Raw genomic sequence first — 18,447 nt, forward strand, 5'->3', positions numbered from 1 at the left:
CGGACATGAGTTACGTTGCGTTGACAACCTTTTCATAGTGTGGGATTTTTCACTATAGTTTAGCTTGGAGTTTCAAATCAATCCCCAACACATCTTACCCTTTAAATCACTGAAAAATATCATGACTGACTGCTCCTGTTTTTAAACAATGATTTGCCAAGACTTTCTTCAAGGTCAGATTTAAAACACTTCAAGCCCATTTCACCATTGAAACAAAAAAAACGGTATTTCAGATGTCTGTTTATTACACGCACTGCGTTTTACGGTATTGTAGGAGCATACATTTTCATGCCAAAATGAACTTCTAGCGGGTTATCTGATCTATTCTCAAAATGTTGACATTTAATATGAATTGAGCGATCCATACCCAAAGCAAACAAGATTATAATGTGTTCATTGGACAGCTTTTAGGTTTAACTGTTTGTGCCATATAAACATTTGGCTTTACATGTAGCCTCCTAATTTAGCCATTATTAAACATTTCTTTAATTGAAATATTTTGATATTTCTTGGCATGGGAGATATTACAATAATATTCATGTTGTGATATTCAACACTCCTATCAGGATCTTTTTCTAATATCATGCAGCTCTGGTTTATGTCAAAATCATACATCAAATTGGGGATTTATTTGAATACATTTAATAGTCTAAACACTTAAAAATTAAAAAAAATGTAGTAAAACACAACATCCTATTTGTGTCAAAAATGAGTGAACATTTTAATGGGACACAAGCACAGAACTACATGAACGTTTATACATAGAAATAAAAGGTGAGATTGTTTGAAGGTGTTGGTTGCATTTAGCTGGCGGTGTGGTGGGTGGTTGAGAAACACAACTTGAGAGTGTAAGGGTAAGGCCCACCTAAAATAAAGTAGACGGCGGATTGCAAGGGTTCAGAAAAGGACACATTTCACAATTGCAATTTACGTAGTGGATACGATACTGACTGGGGTTTTTCATCTGATGATGGTTCATCAATGCCAGGGCTTCCATGGCATCATTTATGGAGTCCCATTCCAGCAAGCCTGATGAACTCCTCTCACCTGGAGGGGGGCAGCCACACAAGACAAATGAGGAAGTTCAATAAAAGTTCATCCAAGATGGAAGAAGAACACGGGAAAAAAAGCCCAAGACTCCAACTTTGGGATGTGATGTAATGCCGGTTACACCAATGACATGTGTCAATCAAAGGACATCAAAACTTAAACTAAAACCTAATGACTTACTCTTCCCAGTAAAAAGTTTCACACTTCCAGGGCTCTTAATCCCCAACTCATCGCAGATCTAGAAGGAAGATAAAAAAAAATGGAATCATTCCTATATTTAAAAGTCGAGGGGGGATTTTTTGTTTTTGTTTTTTGTTCAGTGTGTGCAGCTTTTGGGACCTGGTCAAAGAGCTCCTCAGAGATGTCCGGCTGCGCATTAAAAAAATGCAGGACGTTGGTAGGGTGCTGGATTCGGTTCTTGGCCGCCTGCTCCGGCGAAGTGAAGCGGTTGTTGCGAGAACCGTGGAAGTCTTTGAAGCTGGTGCTGTTGTCTTCCAACTGGTAGCTCTGTCCCGGTACGATAGCCTGCTGCTTGGAAACGCTAGCCGCAAAAAAAAAAACACACAAAAAATACAAAAGGCTTCCGTCAGCACGTGGAGCAATGTCAAAATAAAAAAGGTTTCATTTCCTTGATGAAATGAACATTTAGAAGGACTTTTTCCACATGAGGAGAAGCAAAATGCTCAGTGTTCCAGTTCGTTTAGGGTAAAGGGACTGGCTTAAGGGTTATCGTGCCATTTTCACAAGTACAACAGAGGAAGCCCGGATAAATACCTTTTTGGACTTCATTTTGTGTTGAATACGTGGAAATTAGTTTCTGGGAGAAACAAATTCTTGTTTCTACACGTTCAGTTGAAGTCAATTGTATACTTCAAGAAAATCCCATTTAAAATAGCAAGTGACAATGATAAACTTGAAACTTAAAAAAAAAAGAAAAGACCAACCCCGTTCCCCTTCTACTCCCAGACAAAAATAAAAAAGCCTCATTGGCCTTTAGGCCACCACCCTTACCAGACATTGAGTTTTTGTCCAAACAGGAAGTTGTTGTTGAGATGAGAAATGGCCCTGTCCACAGCGTAGCAGTCACCCATCTCGACCATGGCGGCTCCAGGTTTGCTCTTCATGAACTTCACCTGAATAGGAACAATCTTGAGTATGCGGTCGATGGCGTAGCAACTCATTCTGGGCAATTGGCTTACGCACCCTCTCCACGTTTCCATAGAGGCAGAAGATGTTAAAGACTTTGTCGGCATTGATCTTGGCGGGCTCCAGGCCGTACACCATGAGGACGGGCGAGTCGGCGTGGGCGCCGTATTCGGGCGGCGGCGGCCCGTATCCGGCGCCGTAGCGCTGACTCCCGCGACCGCGGGCGCCCATGCCCATGCGGTGGGGCGGCCCGTAGCTGTCGTCGCTGTAGCCGTGGTAGCCTCCTTGAGGGCCACCTTGAGAGGAAAAGTACAAATGAGCCACGGTCCCAAACCGAGCGAAAGGCTCCCTCGGAATCCGTACCGTAATCCGCCGGGTGGTCCCCGAGAAGCGCCGGCTGCCTCTGCCGTTTGTTCGGGTTGGCGTTGGGATCTAGGGTGTGAAAAAAGGGGGAAAAAGTGCGTTAAAGGAGCTTCTTCCCTGGAAAAGACCGCGCGCAGATGCATTAGAGTGGTGACTTGGTGTTAAGGGACAAGGTGACCGGCATGCGACAGAAAAGGCTGCTTGCGTCCATCAAAATAGACCGAAAAGGCCATTTAGGACATAATGGAGATTCCTTCTTCGCCACTTTCCTAGCGTAAACACACCTTGTGAACTGTTCCAATTGCCTTCGCCTTCAGCATCTGTGCAAGTACACACATACATAGCATGTAAAGAGTGGGAAGAGAGCAAGTTGAATTTTCAAGACCCCGCGGGAACCCTGCTTAAGCGTACACTGGAAACATTACGTAGGGCGCTTGGCTCAAACGTCATCCCCTTACAGGTCGTCGTTCGCATACATCGACAACGGCAAGTTCGATTTTGGTCAACAGGCACTGCAAACATTACATCAATGTTGTCGTTTAGTACTTACAGCACCGTACACGGAGTATTGGACACGGTCGGTGCCATTGGTAGGTGGGTAGGTAGGTAGGTAGGGGCCAGTCTTCAGCATGGATGCCACCCTCCGAGATCAACTCTTTCTTTTAGTCTTCCTTTCTTCCGCTCTTTGCATCCCCACCACCAAAGGTAAGTACATCCACACATCCATGCTGGGTTTTCACTTGCTGCAAATTCTTTCATTTTTTTTTCCCCAAAGTTGCTAGGACAAGCATTTCCAGCTTACCGTGCTGACCACAAAGCAGGATTAGTGCGTCATTTGAGAGTGGGTTGTCTGTCCACAGACACACTGAGCCAAACCTGCATCACACGGGAGGCGTTAAAAGGAATCACTGTGGGCCAGCACCCAAAAAGCCCCCAAAAAACTAAAAACTAAAAAAAAAGGAAAACAACAGAATAGCAGAGAGAGAAGGAAAATGGGTGGGAAGGTAAAGGAGGAGGGAAGAAAAAAAAAAAACAGAATTACGAGTCCAAAAATGCCGAGCTTTGGGAGAGGGCTGCTAATCTGTTTGCATCTGTGCTTGTATGCTGGATGAATGTTTTTTGCGCTTGTGTCTTCGTGGCCTGCTTTAATGGCTGGTGTCCACTTGTTGGACAAGAGGAGAGGCATCTAGTGCTTGAAAATTTATCTGCATAATGTGCTGTGACGCTCAGTTCAGGATGTTCAGCTGCTTGTGGTGTCGTGTGTTGGCAGCACGGGAAGGTGCCGGGGAGCCTCCTTCCTGCCAAAGTGCTTGCTCCTCAAGGGCCTGCCTGGCCGATGGATGTGCTTGTACTGGCGCTCATGGTCATGGTCATGGTGGTGGTGCTGGTGGTGGTGGTGGTGGTTGCGGCGGCGGTGGTGGATGCTTAGCAACTTATCAAGAGGAGTCTGCTGTGTTGACTATTGGAGGTGTTTGCGTGGCCTTTTGAGTATTTCTGTCCCCCGAAAATCAAAGGGTGGCGATTCTCCATCACCCCCGAAAACAAAATAGATCCCCTCGTGGTGGTGTCGATCAACTTGCCGTGTTGAGTTCGTGTCCCGGTGTTTGCTGTCCCACCGTGTCCGATGTATCCCAAAGAGTGGCAATGCGTGAGTTCTAGCTTTGGGTGCTTGTTTTATTGTCGCTGTAGAAGTCGTTGTGTCTGCTTGGAAATGAACTATGTGGGTTTTGCGCAGCCGGCGCAACACAAGTGGAATGGACCGCTTCTCCTAAATGGACCTTCAGACCCTTTTAGTGATTTTTTTCTCCCCCCAGACGCTTGGTAGGAACCTGTTTTGAAAGTGAATCGACCGATACAAGAACACATGGAACGGCTACCTTAAGCCACTTTAATTGGACAACAAAACCGAGATTTGACAAGTCTGTCGGTGAACAAAATCATTCAAATGCGTGTCGTGTCATGTATTTGTTCTCTTAAATTGACCAATTTCCGACAACCATTTCATTTGCTTTGTGCAAAATACTGCCACGTTTTAATATTGTCAATTGACAGGCCAAAGAATGGCCATCAAAGCCCCCCAACTTACTCTATAATGTCATTTCATGGCATTTGGGGGACATTTCCATGGCAAGGACTAACAAATCTTCGATACGTTTGCCGGAACACAGCAAGTGAACACATTTGCCAGTTTGTAACTAGTCGAAGGCATCGTTTGTTGTGCAACTACGTCATGCTCTCGTGGACCTGCGTGGTGAATAGTGGAAATGTGCATAGGAATGTGATCGACTACAGCGGACATGCGTGGGACACGCCGTATTTGGCCGCCAGTCATATTACTTACTCCCCGTGCCCTCGCCGTGTGCCTGCCGTGTAGCGAGAAAATGCATAAAACTGTGATTGGAACAGAGGACTAATGCCTTGGAACAATTAAGGTGACAAGCTCTGTGAGTGGGGGAAAATAAATTGGATAATGTGATCAAAGGCAATTATCTCACAGCAAAGAAACCTAATGCCTAATACCAGTGGCACGAAAAAGTCAAAAGAGGAGACAGAAAGGAAAAGGACTGCTTAGGAACGTACCTTGGCTGCTGAGGTTGGGGTTTGTGTAGTCCCACGTGTCCTGGTCATTCTTGAAGACGTTGAGGCGTGTCGGCTGTACATTTTCGAGGCCAAAGAAATGTCACGACTAAATACCCGGACGAACGAAGACGTGGCCGGCGCACACGTACGTACCTTAGCGTATTCAATCTTGAGTGTGCAGCAGCCCGAGTAGATGTCTGCCCCGTTGAGCGAGGCTTTGGCCCTCTGGGCACTTTGGACCGAGTCAAACGTAGCGATTGTGAGTTAAGGGGACATTGGAGCACTAGAAATCACACTCATCCATTTCAAATAAAATCTCAATATCCACAAAAAGTTGATGAAAGACAAAAAGGATATTCAACCATGGCTTGAACGCCATTTTTCCTGAAGATGACGATCCGTTCGACGGGACCACAGTTGTTACATATGGTGTATAACACATCCTATTGGGAGAAAGGTGGAACCATTTTTTTTTTTTTTAAATCAACCTTTCTGAAATGCAAACTCATGTTCAACAGGTTTAGATTACCGTGGTGATGGGGTAGATGGGGTTGATAATGGTCAGTAGCAACACGTTGTTGACGATCCGGGTGTCGTCCGAATCTCCTGGCCGGGAGATTTTTTGACTCGTGGAATAATTGATGAAGGCAGGGTGGCCCGCGATGTAAACCTGGTTTTCTGCTGCGTACGTAACTGCGTTACATGAGGCATTCATGTCCTCATACTCCGCCAGGGCCTGGCGTTTCTTGGGCATCATTACCACAGAGCTATGGAGAGGGAGTTCCCATTCATTTTGGTCATAGAATACAAAATACAACATTCCTAACAGTGGCTACCCAAAACATGGAAAATTGGTGCCAATCGTTAGCCTGTCTAAGCAGTGAGGTTCAAAAATACAAATATTTGCGATTTTAATATTTATCTACAAGGTAGTTATCAGCTGGTGAGTACCTTACGGTACCAAATTCTTGCAAGGCTTCCACCAAGTCGCTCTCCACAACACCATCAACCAAGCCCCTGATGTGCACGACCGGCGACGGGAGAGGTTTGTGGGGATCATCGTAGCCCTCCTGCAAAACAATGATATCACAGTGAGGCGAGAGGACTCATCAACAACGTGCAAAGCAATGTGGGGATACATGTTCGAGTCCACCTCCCCCAACAGTCATCGCTTACAAGACAAGGCCCAAATGTGCTCTTTTCAATGAAACTTGCGTTCATGTATCCATTACAACACACGAACCAAATAAAATGACAAATTAATCAAACGATGAGCAGATTCCGGGGATTTATTCTCTCTTGGTGTACATTTTTAAAGGAAACCGAGTTTGAAAATGCTAACTAGCTTCTGGTCACCATTGAATGTGCTTTGATATGTTAGCTTCTTGGCTAGCGGAGGAAACGAACGGCTTGCTTTACGATATACTGGCGTCTAAAAGCACACTTCATCAGATAAATGGTTGTATTAAGAGCTAAATAACACGATAGGAAGTCACGCCTGACCATAGTCATCCCTCCTTCGTCGGTTTTCTGTCGTTTAGTTGCTCTGCCTCCTTCTCCGTAGAATCGGCCGGCAGCGGCAGCCATGTTGTCCTGCCCCTTGTGCCGGATAATGTCGCCTTCAAGAGCCGTCGGACAATTGAAACGTCATTTCAATTCGTCCATTTTAGCTTCGAACATCATTATTTATCAGTGAATTCCGTTAGAAAAATGCTTTGAAACATGTCTATGTAAGTTTAAAAAGTAAAAGAAAGTAAAATGGTTCGGTAAGTGCAATAGTGTGCGGAGCAATCGCAAATCACCTAAAATGGCTGCTCTCCTCTGGTTCGGAATAAATAAATATTTTGGAAAAAGTCCCTAAATATGATCCCTTTTGCGGCTCTTTTGTTGAGAAATTGTTTGATTATGTGTTTTAATGGTAAACCTAATGAAGACAAAAAGGCTTCAAATTCAAATATATTTATTACATAAAATAAATTATATTGTAATTTTCTCCGTTTACAGTAAATATACAAATAGATTACAGTAGATGGAAATACGGTCTTTACAAAAATCTACGATTTTAAGGGTTAATTATCATTTTAAAATATTAAAACTGACCAAAGGTCTAAGTGCGTACATCTCCTTTTCATTGTGTAGCTTCATAATACATTTGATTATCATGGAGATGTAATATACATTGATTAAGTAATCGAGTTGGATCGAGTTAGTGGAGCAAACAATGACACATTTTGTGTTGACAATCATACATTTGATCCAATTTCTTTTTAAAAAGTACTTTGGTGAGTACATAAACAGTTCTTCGGCAGACGGAGACTGCTTCCTCAGAAGCCTTTTATATGGCAGTAGGCCTCCAAACTAGAGAAGAGAACATAAAGGAACCAGAGTCCGAACAGAAACATGCACGTCAGTATTTTGGGAATCCGTCGGCCTCCCAATTCCCCGCCTATGGAGGGCTTCCGGCGGATCATCAACACTCCCATGGTGAAGAAGGCAAAAATGGTGAAGAGCGTGACCGTGAAAGCCAGCGAGCCCACTTCCACCCGGAAAACGCCACCTTGGACTTCCCAATAGATGGCAGCCACGGACCAAGCCACGCCGATACCCAAGAACACGTTGACCGCGTTGCTTCCGGTCACGTTCCCCACCGATGCGTCGGCATACTGGTCTTGGATCGCGGCCACTTTACTGGCGAAGGTATCTGGGGATCGAGACCCAGCGTCATCCGGGTGAAACGTTCAACGCTAACACGAAACCACGCTACTTACCAGGAAGCGAAGTACCGAGGGCCACAAAAACCACCGCGGTGACGCTGTCCCTCAAGCCGACGGTGCAGCCAAAGTGGGACGCCAGATCTCCAATGATGGCGGTCAGGATACCAATCACCGCCATGGACACGATAAAACACGCCCATCCGTTCCAGTACTCGGTGGGAGGGACGCAAGCAAAGAGAATCTTCCAAAAAATGCTCAAAATGTGCATGAAGTAGTCAAAGCAGTTGGGCGCGGGCTGATCTGGTCCCTCGTCGTCTCGATCCCCTGGCAAAAAGAAACCCCCCATAAAATAATGGATGAATTTTGGGCGGAGCCCAACTTTTTCCCGATAGCCGCTAAGCTAACCCGCGCTGACGGTGACGGCTTCGACGAACTGCTCCTTCCATGAACGAGATCCAATCACAGCGGCCAGATTTGTATCTTTAAGGAGTTTATCCACGGTGTTCTACGAGAGAGAGAGAAAAGAATGAACAAAGATGACGACCATTCCGTCATTTTTTCTTCTGAGAAATACGTATTCATTTCATCACGATAACAAAAAAAATCCAGGGAATGTTCATATTTTTTTAACGCTAGAAAATCTAAACTAGTTTTAAGTACTCGGATGTTGTGTGCATGCATTTGCATCTTTTACATCAAGATTATGCAAAAGTGCCGACAAATGGAGACACTCCTCATGCATAATGGTGGCAGGTCAAGGCCTAAACACACTTCCAAGGATTGTGTAGCTTTAGCTAAAGCACAATTCAGTCCTATTCACATCGTAGCTTTGGTACTACCTGTGTGAATAGGACTTCAGAGTCGGTTTATGTACAACAAGTCCATCAAAAACGAAGGACCACCGTTGGGTGAAGTGACCGCAAAAACATTTGGCACACAAAGACAAAGTCAAAAGGTTAAGGAGAGAGAGGGGTGCCGGAGATCAGGGATACTACGAATTTTCATCTGGACACTGTAAAACAGTTGAGGGAGAAACAGTTGTCCAAATGGGTTTACTTTAACAAAACCCAATCGTGTCTCGTTCACATATGGAAAAATGGGAGTACTATTACATATTGTGCTTAGAACACATTTGGTGAGCAATATTATAGAATCCTGTTTCCGACACCCCCGGGATTCTTAGGCTGACTTACAGATTCAATGCATGCATGCATATTAAGAAAATGAATTCTCGGATATACAGCTTTTTCTGTAAATCCAAAGGTGTGTGGGTGTGGGTGGGTTTTGGTACTGTACCTGGTCAAGCATGCCATTGGGAGTCTAATGTGCGAGAAGGTGCCTGGTTAACAGTCGCGGTTAACAAGCACATCAACTTGATTTTCATCAGACTTGCACTTGAAATCGTTTTGGAATATTTCTTTGTCTTAAAGAAGATGCTTGGATTGGCTGATTAAGCAATCCATCATCTACGATTGAACTGCTTTTAAATACGGCCAAATAAGGAGCCATTCCCTTTTAGATCTCTATTTGCAAAGCAATAAAATGCTCTTTTGGGAATGGGATGATTCATTAGCTGAGCTGTTTTACCATCAGGGTAGGATAAGAAATGCAGGTTGGATTATTTGGAAGCTATTGGGCCACCCACAAACCTTGAACTCACAGGACTCTTCTATGATGATCTCCATCTTGCTGTGTTCTCCTAGGATGGGCTTGCCCATCTCAGAGATTTTCCTGGCTTCCTCCTCCTCAGGCGTGGGGTGGCCTGTCAAGGATGAAGCATACATGATCTTACACTCTGCAAACGTTCGTATGAAGTCAATCCAAATGGACGGTGTGACTATATTGTCTGGCCTTTAAGAAAAGGTAGGCATAGAAAACAACAAATCTGATCGGTCAGTACAGGCACACTTTCAAAACTCACGAACTATGAGAACTGGCTTAAACTCATACGCATGCAAGGGTTGTTTAGTAACGGTGATGTGTTTTACTCCCAATTGTATCGCGTACGCTATTCATGCCATTTGCAAACAAAAGTTCAGACACTGCATTCTTCAAGTCATCCGACAAAGGGATGCGTCTTACCCTGATTGAGCAGTAATGCTGTTTAAACAGAGACCATGACATTTTCCTTAGATAAGCGTAATAAGACAAACAAGACGTGATTGTCATTTACGGTTTGCACTTACCGGAGAGTCCGCGCTTTAACCATTTGGGCTCCTCGAGCACGACAAAGAAGTTTTCCTCTTTTTCATACTCCTCCACGTTTATAATGTGAACTTTTAAAGTGTGGCTGGAGTCAAACAAGACAACAACAACAACGACATTAGACCCAAAAGGTGAGTCGGAAACCGGGTAAAACATGTGCTCTGTCGATGGATTTCAAGTTGGAAAAAATTGCGATGGTTTTCCCGTATTCTCCCATAAAAAAATACAATTAGTCTGCATGCTAAAACAGTTTACATTAGCTGCAAATTTAATGTGAAAACAATCAGTCAGTTTAAACAGGGAACTGCATCTTCCCCCACCGTGGGCCGGATTACAGGATTAGCTCACAACTTGATACCCATCGAATACTGAGGTCATGGAGAGTCATTATCACTAAGGAAGACTAAATTTCCTCTTGTTCGAAAGCACCAATGAGCAGAGTCCAACGCACGTATCTATTTAGCTTAAGTAAAAACGCGTGTGAATATTCCTGCCACAAAATTTCCTGAATACGGGATGAAATAAAGTTCTAATCTAATCTAATCTAATGCCACAGGGTAGCACGTTGAAGAGGAAAGTGGAAGTCTAACATTCAAATGTTTTTTGCGACGGATGCCCATGTCGAAATTAGACGTAGGGATCCTGGGAGGGCCCGACGTTACGGATTGATTCCCGTGCGATGGCGGTCTGGGCCTCACCTGGTTTGCTCATTGTTAAATTCCAGCTGTCCCTGGACCTGCTGGTAGTCCACTCCCGCTTTGGCACTGCCGTCCACTGTGTGATACGGTACAGAAACGGTCCCCCTGGAGCCCGAGTTCCTCACCACGGTCAGCGCCAGCGTGCCCGTGCTCTCACTCACCCGCAAAACCCCCTGACCAAAGGTGAAGATGCCAGCGTGGTCATCGTCCAAGATGGTGACCGTGGCGACCAGTGGCTCCACCAGTCGAGCCCTGGCCGAAATTCCCGGCCCTTCATCGCCACCCTCCTCCCACCTCAGATTTTGAAGGCGGACAAAGAAATGTTCGTCTTCCTCAAAGATGTCGTCGTCCAAAATGTTCACCTGGGAAATAGAGACAAAAATGGAGCCTGTCATACAAAAGGGCATTGTAAACAAACAGCAGATTTACGCTACATACCGGTTTCTACTTTCTGTTACTGTATAATGACAAAAAAAAACATTCAATTCAATATTTGTTCTACAAGACCTATTTTCCGGACTATAAGACGCAAAGAGTTTGGCTGGAGCGACTTATATCACGTTAAAATCTCAAAATTTAAATCATCTTAAATGAATGCAAATTAATTAATTAATGCTAGTTGACCATTAAGCTAACTTTAGCCACCACGCCCCAGCCACGAAAGACCACCACATTTTCTCACGGCTTTCTAAATACGTGTTTGCGTTTAATCAAACAAGAGTATTTAAAAGAAGAAAGTAAAAGGATCATGACATTTGGAAACTATAAACTGCTCTTTTGTAGCAAAATAATGACGACGGGGAAAGTTTTAGCTACTAAAATGACAACAAGAATGATTTTTTTTTCCTTACCTTGATCTCTTTCCGAGTCTCTCCTGGCTTAAACGTCAGGGTGCCTTCGGCCAACTCAAAGTCCGCCCCGGCGTTGGCCGAGCCATTTTCCGTACGGTAGTCCACGTAAAAGGTGTCCCGCCCGGAGCCCCCGTCGAGAATCACCCAGAGGCTCAAAGTCCCGCAGTTTTCCGTGCAAAGATACTGCGCCGTCTCAAAACAAATGTGAGGGCAAATCCGTTTGTCCGTCTCCCGACTGGCCGCGCCCGACTTTTTAGCCGCGTGTTTTCTCAGCAGGTTTCCGGCGCCGATCAACAGACGGGTGGCCTGGATGCGGTAAAAAGCTCGACTCTTCTTCTGTCGAACCAAAGTGGAGTAGTTTGCCATTTCGATGAGCTGGTCCAGGTTTTTATCCGGGTGTCTGTCCCTCAGCTCCTTCAGCCTACGGACCACCTACCGACGAAGGGCAGAACGTCATCCGTTACCTTATCGGGCGGACGTCGAGACGTGGAGGTACCTCGTCCTGGTTCTGGTCCATCTCGCTCGGCGTTTGCACCGACACCGTCACGCTGGAGCAGTTCCGAGGGCAGGCGTTTCCGTCCGAGTTCTTCCCCTCCGCCGTCCCATCGTGACCTTTGGGTATGGCGTCCCCTTCCATGGCCACCACGATCCCGTGCCGTTTGTCGGCGCGGTAGCGTTTGCGCAGGTATTTGTAAAAGAGCAAACGGCGGTCGGCGATCCAAGCCATGGACACAAAGAGGGGAAAATAAAGCAGCGTCACCATGGCTTCCCACACCTGGCAACGCAGACAAAAACCGCATTTAAGCATCCGTACGTTGGCCGACGGCATCCGACGGAGGCCGCGCGGGCGTCGCCTCGACCCACCCACCTCCACGATTCCGGGCGACGTGACGGCTAATATGACGTAGAGCCAAATGTAGGCAAAAATACTCCAGAAAGACGTGATGAAAAATACTCGCAGGTGCTTAATCTTGCGAGATTCTCCATCCGGGACCACCCACACGCAGATGCCGATAATCACGAACATGTTGAAAGCGGCGCTTCCGACGATGGTGCCTGGGCCCAGCTCCCCCGCATTAAAGTGATGCCCGCACACCTGCAAAAAAACAAAACAAAACAAAAGACATGATTAGTCAATAATGGTCAACAACAGAGTTGATGACTTCAGACCGACACTTTGAGGATCTTGTTTAGAAAGCTCAGGGGTTCTGGGTTCAATCCCATGTGGGTTGCATGTTCGCCCCGGGGTTGCTAGGGTTTACTCCAGGTACTCTGGTTTCCTCCCACATCCCAAAAACATGCATGCTAGCTATGCTAGCTGCTTGAAGACTCTAAATTAGCTACGATTTGTTGTCCTTTGTCTCCTCATGCCCTGTGATTGGCTGGCAAAAAACTTAGGGTGTCCCCCGCCTGGTGCCCGTTGTTAGCTGGGATAGGCTCCAGCACCCCCGGCGTCTCGCGGAGAATAAGCGGTTAAAAAAATGAATGATTGATTGGGGTCTCGTAGCTTGTATTACAGTACTCAGGGATAAGTTTAAAGGATAATATTTTGGAAGGTGTTGAAATAACAACAAAACTGCTCTATTTGAATATAATGAAGGGACTATACCTCAATGACCGAAAGCAAAATTTCGGGAGCAGAAGAACCCAGAGCCATGAGCGTCAGGTTGGAGACGGTCTCGTTCCAGATTCGAACCGTGGTCACGGTTGTCTCTCCGTTGGCTTTGGTCACCGTGATCTCTTTCACCTTCAATACACACAGTTGCAAAAGTCCAAATCTTTCTACCCAAGTAAATAGTGGACACGTCTGTGGAACACCGCCAACAATATTTGAAACCTGTCAAACAGATTTATGAGGACTCCCAAAAGTAAACTACCTGAGAGGTAATCACTTCGATGGACGCCATAAAGCGGTCTGCGATGATGGAGACTCCCAGGAAAATGTACATGAGACACAGGAAGTAGATGACGGCTCTCCCCGCCCTCTCCCCGTGTGGAGGGTTGAGCGGTAGCCACACGGGTAACAATATGCCGGCTTTGCACTCCACGTGGCCCGCGCAAGTGCGCTTTTCCGATCCCGTGGCGTTGCCCGAGCGTTGGCCCGGCGGAGGGCCCGAAGATTGGTCCGTCTCCGCTGGGCCGAAGGAGGCGCAAGGGTTCAACGTGAGGAGGACCAAGAGCGGGACGACAGGGACCGCGGAAAGGTCAAAGGAGACGGCTCCCATATCTCGGACAGGTCTGGGGGGTCACTGGGGAAACACACACAAAAAATAGCTTCCATTAAAAATACCAAAAATGAACAGTTTGTTGTGTTGCCTTGGTGAAATCTTGGCGTCCGTGTTTTGACACTCCTCTACCATTCTTAGCTAGCTAAAGTTACCATGTTTACCGAGGTGAATGAAATAATAATAAATAAATGAGGTAGTCACATGCCGTTCTTCAGAGCATAAACAACACAAGTGAAATAAATGATTCAACAGGCCGCTTTGTTTCCCTTCCTCTCTATTTATAAAGTCGCGCTGCTATTTTGTTTTCTTTTGCTAGCCAAAAAGGAAGACACAGTCGTACCGACCATCGGGTCAGTCAGTCCGGATGGGGAATGGCAAATGCAGGATGCCAGATGTTGTCATGTTATTTTTCTTTCAGAAACAGAACCTTGGCATGCGTTCAAAGTAAGCTGATCTGTCTGAGTCATCTTGACCACCTCGCCGCGTTTACATGGACCAAATTAAAGCCAAAATGTTAAGCCGCGCAGCTTTTGCGATTGTCTTTCGGCGACAACGAACGGCAACGCTATAGCTTAGCACGCAACATAAGCACAGCAGGAAGTGTTGTAGCCCGTCGGAATAACGGGCAACCTGGAACGCTCCCGAACGGCGCATTGTTCCTGGCGGCGGCTTGAAACGGATACGCCAATGCTGCATCTTTGATAAAGGCCGAGCTCCGGCTGATGCTTCTACAGTTGTGATTGAGAAACACAGCCACAGAGTCACATTTCACTTTCCAAGCAGCACTATGGTTACCGGCACCACCTCGGACCCAAGGACCAGTTTACACAAAAAGTCCACGCACGCTGCGCTGTTCCCGGAATGTTAAACGGCTAGGATAAAAATAACATTGTGTCGCAAATGTAACAAAACTGAATGAGCAGACTCTAAAAATAAGCTAATCTAGGGTGATGGAAAATAACAAAAGTGAGTTTAGATATTGACGGACAGCTCGGACCCCTGACTTGGACAATAATGGTCAACACTACCGGAGTAAGAAATTATTGACATGACCCAAACGCTACCTGAAGTTAGCAGGGAGAGTCTCCAGCACCCCGCCACCCCGACAAGGTTAATTTGGGTTGAATATGAACGAACAAGTGAATGATTTTACTCTTTGGAAATAATTCACGAGGCGGTTTGGTGTGCGAGTGGTTAGTGCGTCGGCCTCACAGTTTTGGGGTCGAGGGTTCGATCCCAGGTGGGTCCTCACCGAGTGGAGTTTGCATGTTCTCCCTGGGCTTGTATGGGATTTCACCGGGTACTCCGCTTTCCTCCTACATCCCAAAAACATGCGCGCTAGGCTAATTGTAAGCTAAATTGCCCATAGCTATGACTGGTGGTCCTTTGTCTCCTCCTGCCCTGCGATTGGCTGGTCACTGATTCAGGGTGTTCATCACTTAGTTTGCTGGGATAGGCTCCAGCACCCCCCCAGAGGTTCGGAAAATGAATGAAGGAATTGCGTGGTTGACAATGCGGTCAACATTTCAACCAATCTCCTGGTTTCCTCGTTTATGACATCCCAAATCGGATTATTAGCTTTGAGAAGGACATTTGGAAAGACGTAGAACAGAAAAGTATCTCTCAAGTTGCATCCAAATCTTGGCCAGTCTTTGTGTTGACAGACAGAGTAAGGAATTAGATCTCGCCCTTTAATAAGTAACTCTGGGTTTTGGCGAGATGTCGCCGACCTGTCAACGATGCCGTCCAATCAGAGCGTAAGATGATCCGCCCGGCCGCTCCAACGCGAGACGGGCACGTGGAGCCGATTCAACCACCCGTCGGGCTTTAGGGCTCCATGACAATTTAGTCGGAAAACGCACGTTAGAAAGACACTAATGAAATTTGCCGCTAGCGTCCTATTGGCTAACGACACCGCTAATGTCAACAGACTATAAAAACATCCCGCTTTCAAAGTTCAGCTCAAAGTTAACCAAGATTTTTTAAATAGCTATCGGAGTCTATCCATTACATGACAAAAATGTTCCATGGGAACAAATACTGAGAATGTTTAGCTAAACTGAAGTTTGCTTATGTCAATGTGTACATGAATTCTGAAAGATTAACCATCAAAAACAATTGAAGAAACGTGTACATGTTGCCCAGAATGGTAAAACTTGAACTGACGTCATTGTCGGAGCGAAAATAGCTTTAAAAAATGTAAAGAGTTGTCTTTCGCTGTCCCTCAGCGTATTCGTTACCATCGGTGTAGCGGTGTCGAGGGGGAGAACAAAAAAAAAAAAGAAAAGAAAAAGGTGAGCCACGCGTCTATTACGTCAAAAGTGCTATCAATCTGGAAAACAATGCACGTCCGCTTGATCAGCAGGCTTATCTTACAACGACTGCTCCTCATGTTCAGCCAGTGATCCGCAGAACTTTTCAGCCAACACCGTGACTAAGCTCCATTTTTTTGAAGTCAACTTCGCTTAAGCCATTACAAATTTACAAACATTTGGATTCAGGTTAGTTGTTTGAACGCAACATCATAGCGGGGATGCAAATAGACACATTTAAACACTCAGAATGTATATATAAATATATAATAGTATAGCTGAAAAGGCGGCCCATTGGTCTAGTGGTTAGCGCGTTGGCCTCACAGTTCTGGGGTCGTGGGTTCGACCCCAGGTCAGTTCTCGCTGTGTGGAGTTTGCGTGGGTCTCCCGAGGTTGCGTGGGTTTTCTCCGGGTACGCCACTTTCCTCCCACATCCCCAAAATATGCAGGCTAGGCTAATTTAGCACTCTAAATTGTCCCTGGCTATGAGTATGTGTTCTAATGTGCCCCACCATTGGCTGGGCACCAATTCAGGACGTCCCCCGCCCGGTGCCCGTAATTATCAGGGATAGGCTCCAGCACCCCCCGCCACCTTTGTGAGGATAAGCGAAAAAACCAATCTCATTAGCGATAAAATCTAGGAGATGAAAAGTTTTCAGCGGGAGAGACAAGTACACCGTGTTAGTGATTGATCCGGGGGGGGGGGGGGGGGGGGTGCTTGAGAGAAACGTGAGGGATAGAATGGCCTTTTGTCCCGCCGTGCCCGAAACGCCACGCGTATCGTTGCCCGCGTACAATGCGGCCGCAGCATTGGTTTACTTAGACGGCCGCGGTGGGGGGCCAAAAGAGAGCTTGCGTTTCAGCCAAGTCCCAACCGGCGCCGCGGGCGGGTAAAACCTTGGAGGATTTCGCCACTATGTACTTGACCAGTAGACTTTTAGTTTGCATACAAGGGCGTGGAAACCACGGGATGAAAGCAAAACCTGGAAGTCAACTAAAACTTGCATAAGGGAAAACTATTGACATACTCATTAGCGTGAGCTACTCACCGTCTTAAACATGAGCCGTACCAGGACGGACGGATGGCATGAGTTGGTAGTCTCTCAGCGGTCGCAACATCGGGTTAACCTGCGAGATCCAGTACGTTAATATTTGGGTATCGTGCTGAAAAAAGACTTTTCATGTTGTGCTGCTTGAATAAGATGATTATTGATTTGATGATTTTCAGACGTGGGCAGATGTGTCTGATTTTCAAAATCTCCGCTTTTTCCCAATACGCTTGGTTTTTTCTTCAAAGTTGGTGCGTAATGTTCACTGCTGGCTCCCCTTTATTAATTTCGGTGGGTGGGGGAAATGTACGATATGCAAATATATTTTGTCCACCCAATTTATAGAGCTATTGCAACAGTATAATCGTTATAACTATCAAAATAAATCACCAGTCCTTGTTATAAGTTGGGAAACATTAAAATAAGGTTGCAAACAAATGGTTAAAACATTATTTTTCATAAAGAGCAACTAAATTTGGTCACCCAAGGCCATAAATTGTTGTTTTGTTGTTTGAACTAATACATATAGAATAAAAAAAAGTAATACCATTTTTTAGCCGATTCCGATCGTCTGAAAATGGCACGATCGGACCCGATTTCCGATCCCTACGACAAATTGGAGCGAATTTGTTCTTTCTGGGACTTACCTATCAGTTTCCGGTGGCGAACGCTGCTGTCCGTCATTGCTTCAGACGCGACGCTTTGTCTCTAAAGTCAACACCACCGAAGTTTTTCTTCTCCACGACTCGACGATTCGAGTGATGCTGCGAGCCCACGCCGCAAGTCACGTGACGCCTTCACTGTCTCCTCCCATTGTCCACTCCACGATGCAATTCACGGAGACTTCATTCTCCTAAAAGCTATCAGTCTTTTTTTTCCTTTCCATTTTTCAGTTAGTTGACCATTATTGATCGCAAATGTATCGTGTGAGAGGGAGGATTACTGCCAATATTCAAATCAATTTATCTACATCTTATCTGAAACTAACCACCCAAAAGTTTCCAGATAGTATACTTTGGTTCAATAAAATAGAAGAAGTGAGGTCATGGAAGAGAAGGGCCGAAACTAATGAGCCAAAAGTACATATGTAAAATGGGACGCAGAAATTACGCAAAATTAAAAATGAGCAAAGGCGCCCTCGTGTGGTGGCCACTATAAATCTACTATTTATCATACGGGCCACTTTATACCACAATATCAACATGCCACGATTGAACACAGATTGAATTATTAATCAAAAGAAAAGCAACA

At 45.7% G+C, this 18,447-nt stretch overlaps 2 protein-coding genes across 5 annotated transcripts; both read right to left on the minus strand.

Moving 5' to 3' along the window:
• Window positions 1–223: 223 nt before the first annotated feature.
• Window positions 224–6,842, minus strand: hnrnpl (heterogeneous nuclear ribonucleoprotein L). Its single transcript, XM_077591636.1, has 14 exons — window positions 6,643–6,842; window positions 6,091–6,209; window positions 5,669–5,906; window positions 5,497–5,582; window positions 5,293–5,389; window positions 5,140–5,212; window positions 2,844–2,879; window positions 2,560–2,628; window positions 2,254–2,492; window positions 2,062–2,183; window positions 1,390–1,591; window positions 1,231–1,288; window positions 952–1,047; window positions 224–865 (listed from the first exon to the last, which is right to left on the minus strand). The coding sequence occupies exons 1-14, from the start codon at window positions 6,724–6,726 to the stop codon at window positions 804–806; spliced, it is 1,581 nt and encodes a 526-aa protein (XP_077447762.1). The 5' UTR covers window positions 6,727–6,842; the 3' UTR covers window positions 224–803.
• Window positions 6,843–7,082: 240 nt separating this feature from the next.
• Window positions 7,083–18,428, minus strand: slc8a2a (solute carrier family 8 member 2a). 4 transcript variants are annotated; one of them, XM_077593240.1, is made up of 15 exons: window positions 17,844–18,428; window positions 17,197–17,275; window positions 13,485–13,856; window positions 13,217–13,354; window positions 12,476–12,703; window positions 12,104–12,382; window positions 11,608–12,039; window positions 10,757–11,118; window positions 10,040–10,143; window positions 9,936–9,953; window positions 9,503–9,615; window positions 9,150–9,173; window positions 8,259–8,358; window positions 7,908–8,177; window positions 7,083–7,840 (listed from the first exon to the last, which is right to left on the minus strand). In XM_077593240.1, the coding sequence occupies exons 3-15, from the start codon at window positions 13,830–13,832 to the stop codon at window positions 7,464–7,466; spliced, it is 2,793 nt and encodes a 930-aa protein (XP_077449366.1). In that variant the 5' UTR covers window positions 13,833–13,856; window positions 17,197–17,275; window positions 17,844–18,428; the 3' UTR covers window positions 7,083–7,463. The 4 variants fall into 4 exon arrangements, with proteins under 4 accessions (XP_077449366.1, XP_077449367.1, XP_077449368.1 ...); XM_077593241.1 differs by lacking the exon at window positions 9,936–9,953 and having other exon boundaries at window positions 17,844–18,426; XM_077593242.1 differs by lacking the exon at window positions 9,150–9,173 and having other exon boundaries at window positions 17,844–18,426.
• Between the last annotated feature and the right edge of the window lie 19 nt (window positions 18,429–18,447).

The sequence above is a fragment of the Stigmatopora argus genome, chromosome 22 (genome assembly GCF_051989625.1).
Source record: "Stigmatopora argus isolate UIUO_Sarg chromosome 22, RoL_Sarg_1.0, whole genome shotgun sequence".
Lineage (NCBI taxonomy): Eukaryota > Metazoa > Chordata > Actinopteri > Syngnathiformes > Syngnathidae > Stigmatopora > Stigmatopora argus.

Coding starts and splice junctions, on each gene's coding strand:
- slc8a2a (XM_077593240.1), bottom strand. CDS start 13,832: ATGGGAGCCGTCTCCTTTGACCTTTCCGCGGTCCCTGTCGTCCCGCTC. Junction 13,355..13,484: donor TCGAAGTGATTACCTCTCAG/GTAGTTTACTTT, acceptor TGTGTATTGAAG/GTGAAAGAGATCACGGTGAC. Junction 12,704..13,216: donor TTTTGCTTTCGGTCATTGAG/GTATAGTCCCTT, acceptor GTTTTTTTGCAG/GTGTGCGGGCATCACTTTAA.
- hnrnpl (XM_077591636.1), bottom strand. CDS start 6,726: ATGGCTGCCGCTGCCGGCCGATTCTACGGAGAAGGAGGCAGAGCAACT. Junction 5,583..5,668: donor CCATCTACCCCATCACCACG/GTAATCTAAACC, acceptor TTCTCCCAATAG/GATGTGTTATACACCATATG. Junction 5,213..5,292: donor TCAAGATTGAATACGCTAAG/GTACGTACGTGT, acceptor GAAAATGTACAG/CCGACACGCCTCAACGTCTT.